This window comes from Gossypium raimondii, chromosome 4 (assembly GCF_025698545.1).
Source record: "Gossypium raimondii isolate GPD5lz chromosome 4, ASM2569854v1, whole genome shotgun sequence".
Classification (NCBI taxonomy): Eukaryota; Viridiplantae; Streptophyta; class Magnoliopsida; order Malvales; family Malvaceae; genus Gossypium; species Gossypium raimondii.
The window spans coordinates 14,286,402-14,290,981 of NC_068568.1; the positions used below are offsets into that span (position 1 = coordinate 14,286,402).

Here is a 4,580-nt window from a genome sequence, read left to right on the forward strand (position 1 = left end):
TTGTGGGCAGCTTTGACTTTTTCCTCCTTTTAAAAGAGATACAAAAAGAGACGTGCTTCTGAATAAAAGTGTTTAAGAAGGAAGTAATCAGAAATAAGTTTAGAATCAAGTTTTCTCCCAAACAACCCACTCCATGTAATTGCTTTCTCATTTTCCTTATTACCCAATTAAACAATTTTATAAAAAATGATGATTCTTTCCTTCATTGCTTTGATCCATGACCAACCGCCACTCAATAAAGTTTCTTAATTAAAAATAAAATAAAATAATAAATATGAAACATTTTTCACTGTACTTTACCAAGTGTCTACTCAAACCCCCATGTCTGCCCTTTGACAATGGGGATTGCTTGTGGAATCAACTAGGCAACCTTCAATCACTCCCCCCACCATTTTTCTTGGTCCCCAATTCCCTAAAACTTGTGCTTTTACATGTTATTGGGGAACTCAGCCCTTTTATTATTTATTAGACAAGGTCCGGACCAATGTGGCTATTTTCTGACGAGGAACTGAAGAAGTTTATCATATCGTTGCAGTCAGATATAGTGTCCTGCAAGCTCAACAATAGATGAGAAGTGCTGAAACTCATTGAGGGTTTAGCTTTTGGAACAATTGGGACCTGGGCTTCCCCCACCAGCATTTGGACCACGCCTCTCATTGTGGGTCTAGCCAGTGGGTCAGGGTGTGAACATGCTAACCCCACCAGGAGGACCCTCCTCATCTCACCCTCATTGAAATTACCTTCCAACCTGGCATCAGCTGCAGCTAACAATCTCCCTTCTCTACGCAAACTCCAAACCCATTCCACCAAATTCCCATTCGCTCCAACTTTTGCCGCTGCATTGGCATTTCTCTCGATTGGTCTTCTTCCACTAGCCACCTCTAGAACCACAGCTCCAAAGCTAAACACATCCGTTTTCTCGGTTGCTCTCCCAGTTTGAAGATATTCGGGAGCCAAATATCCCATTGTGCCGGCAGCTACCGTGGCATCAGGCGATTTATCATGCTCAATTTGCCTTGCTAAACCAAAATCGCCTAGCTTTGCGTTGAACCCTTCATCCAGCATTATGTTGCTGGTCTTAACGTCTCTATGAATAACCTGGTGATCACACTCTTGATGCAAATAGGCCAAAGCAGAGGCAACTCCTAACAAAATTTTCTGCCTATGAGCCCATGGTAATGGCGTTCTGGCTTCAAATAATGCTTTATCCAGACTCCCATTAGGCATTAAATCATAAACTAATAAAATTTCACCTTTCTCATGGCACCATCCTTGCAATCTTACAAGATTTCGATGCCTAAGGGTCCCAATTATTGACAATTCAGATAAAAACTCATTCTTGCCTTGACTAGTATGACTACATCTCTTGACAGCCACAATGTTGCCATTATCCGGTAAAATGCCTTTGTAGACAGTCCCAAACGCACCGTGACCGATAATTCTATTAGCATCGAAGCATCTCGTAGCTGCTTTCAGCTCTTTGTATCTGAACTCTTTTGGCATTTTGATAATCTCCGATGGAAAAGACTCGGATTTCTTCACATGCTTCAACTTTTTAGAGTAAACCCATATGAGAGCCCCAGCAAATAAGGCTAAAACGAAAGCCCCAGCCGTTACCACCCCTGCAACTGCCCCTGGACCTTGCTTACAAAGCTGGTTATGACAAGAAGAAGAAGACGAAGACTTACTCAAATGAGAATCTGAAGGAGCCAATGAAGGTGGCTTTGATTTAACAATATTAGCCGTTGGGTTCATTAAAGTAGCCGTTGGAGGCGGCGGAGAAGTTGAGTTGAAAGAAGAGCTAAAACTCCACCATTCAATGCTATGGACCTCGGTGCTTCCTTGTGTCGAGCCTGAAAATCCTACGTACATGAAATCATTAACATAATGATCGAGATCTAGAGGGAATGATAACATGGGCTCTTTAGGCTTCAAGGTTGAGTAAGAAACGGAGATATTGAAAATCCCAGATGAAGCATCGTATTCGACCCATGAATTAACGAGATCCCCACTTTTTAGATCAATATCTAAAGCCCCCAAGTCACCAACTTGAGAAGAAACCATGCTGTTGAGATCCAAACCAACATGGTTCCCATTAAAATCATCGAATTCTACGTCCATAAGAGTGTCGAATTCAACAGCAACGAACCCCGAGCCCCGACCCTTATCATCTAAGAGTCCCAAAGAGCCGCCGCCGGCGCCAATGAAATCACCATCCGGGGAAATGACAAAGGCTAAACCACCGCCGATAGAAGACGGGTTAAGGTTGGTAATGTAGAAGGAGAAGAAGGTGGAGAAGCTACAAGGAGAATGAGTCTGGGGTTCCCGGAATCTGACGGGTTTCGAGTACAAGGCTCTGCCGGCGACGGAAGCGGGTACTTGGAGGTCGCGAGTGAGCCTGACGCTCCCATTGTTTAAGTGAGCGTCACCAAGGAGCTTCAAGCTGCTGAGGTTTAACGTACCGAAATCGAACTCTGTGGCAGCAAAGATTCCGTTAAAGCTTGAGATAAAACAGAGGAAGAGAGGCAATGAGTAAGAAAATGACAACATTGTGGCTTCCCTTTGCAGTTTCTGATTATTCTCGAATGCCCCCAATATAAGAAAAAGACTGAAGATGATAATGCCTTGTTTGGGTGGGGAAATTTGTTGATGGTAAAATTGAGGAGATCTGAGGGAGGGATAACGAGGAAGAGTATATTTCTTTGGCTTAAAACATACCAACAAGGAATGAATGGTGTGCAGGAGGAAAGAGTGAGGGAATCCAATGAGCAGTGAAGAAGACAGGTGGCTACCCACGAAGGAAACACATGTATTTCTAACGGTTATTTTTCTTTTTCGGTGTTTGTAAAATAAATAAATTTTAAAAAAAAGATGCTTTTTATCAGTGTTCCCATTCCCACATCTCAGTTTCGTCGCCCCCTTTACAAGGAAAGTTAGATATTTTCTAATGGTGGATTGGGTTTGAAGATTACTGGTGGAGGATAATGGATGGCTTTGCAAGTTAAAAAATAAAGCAGATAAGGAGGTGAAATAGTAAGAGACAGAATGTATGGATTAATCCAAGGGTTGAAGTAGCACTAGTTTGTTGGTCGGTAACTTTGGCTTCGTCCTAGGCGTCAACCTACTATTATTGCAGCATGAGGCCCGTGACTTGAGATATCACAAACAATCCATCCAATGCAATATATGAGAATGCCTTGCTCATTTAGAATCTAAACTGAAAGCGTTAGTAAAGTCGAATTAGACTTTCAGCAATTAATATTCAGAATTGCACTTTTATAACTTTAATTTCACTTAATTTTATTTTACTAAACACTTCCCATTTTAGTCTAAAAATATAGTTTGCTTTTTGAACGGTGTAAACATAGAGTTATGGAGATGGGAGAAAGCATTTATCTCCGAGGTGTGCCTCACAAAAAAAAAATAGAAGAAGAAGAAGAAGCAGCAACTGGATCAATGTATGTATCACTCCACCCAAATACTCACTAGCTATAAATGGAGGATTGGTTGGATATTTTTCAAGTGCAAAAGAGGTTAGACAGGCTAATCCCTCGTCACCATATCTCTCTCAGTTGCTCAACAAAGCTGGTATGTACAAGATTTTTTAATATCATCCAAAATGTCGGAAATTGCAGCTTACACATCTATATTTTGCGGATGATCGACTTGTTTTTGTCAAGGGGTCGGTAGAGATAATACGTGTAATTGTAAATGTGTTGGATTTTCTTTTATAGTCTCTCTCTAGTCTTCAATTGAGGAACTCGTCCAAGATTGAAATTTTTAGTTATGGAGTTAGTCATGCTTAGTTACAAAGAATTGTGGATCATAAATGAGTCAAGTTGGGCACACAACCAGTCAGATTCCTTGGACTTCCTTTGGTTCTAAGAAATCTAAAGGAAAGTGATTGTAGCTATTTGATTAATTAACTGTTATACCTTGTGTAATAGGTTTCGCGAAGATTACATCGTACCTCACAAAACTAACTGTGTATTTATAGAGAGTTGAACACATGTCCGCTAATGGAACCAACTATGCTCACCTTCCTATTTTGGTCACTCAACTTTAAAAGTTTTCAATTTAAGCACTAAAGATTGAATTCGATCCTATTTTGGTCACAATAGAAAGCCTTTTTTTTCTAACTGTTATAATAACACATTTAATCCTCAATACTTACTTATTCTATCAATTTGATCTTAATTCTAAATAATTCAATAAATTTAACCTTTCACATTTACAAATTTTATCAATTTGTGTAACACCCCTAACCCGTATTCATCTCCAGAATAGGGTTATAGAGTATTACCGGAGTTTACAAATTAATTTACAAACATTTCATTTCATCAAGCATTCATATTTATAACCAGTCAAAATCAAAACATTAATGAGCTAACGTTGGCCAATTTAACTTATACATGCCATTATAACCAGAATCAAAACATCCAAAATTACCGATAGAATTAATGGATAGTGTGATAAACATTCATACATCCATTCAATGCATTATTCCCTTTTATCAAATATATCAATGTTTCATCAATTTTCATACAATGAAAATTCAAATCATATTCATTTCAATAACA

At 39.3% G+C, this 4,580-nt stretch overlaps 1 protein-coding gene across 1 annotated transcript; it reads right to left on the minus strand.

Moving 5' to 3' along the window:
* Positions 1 to 218: 218 nt before the first annotated feature.
* On the minus strand, positions 219 to 2,770 carry LOC105768119 (L-type lectin-domain containing receptor kinase VIII.1). Its single transcript, XM_012587872.2, has one exon. The coding sequence runs from the start codon at positions 2,548 to 2,550 to the stop codon at positions 466 to 468; it is 2,085 nt and encodes a 694-aa protein (XP_012443326.1). The 5' UTR covers positions 2,551 to 2,770; the 3' UTR covers positions 219 to 465.
* Between the last annotated feature and the right edge of the window lie 1,810 nt (positions 2,771 to 4,580).

Bases quoted from the DNA above. Each gene is read 5' to 3' on its own strand.
- LOC105768119 (XM_012587872.2), bottom strand. From the start codon at position 2,550: ATGTTGTCATTTTCTTACTCATTGCCTCTCTTCCTCTGTTTTATCTCA.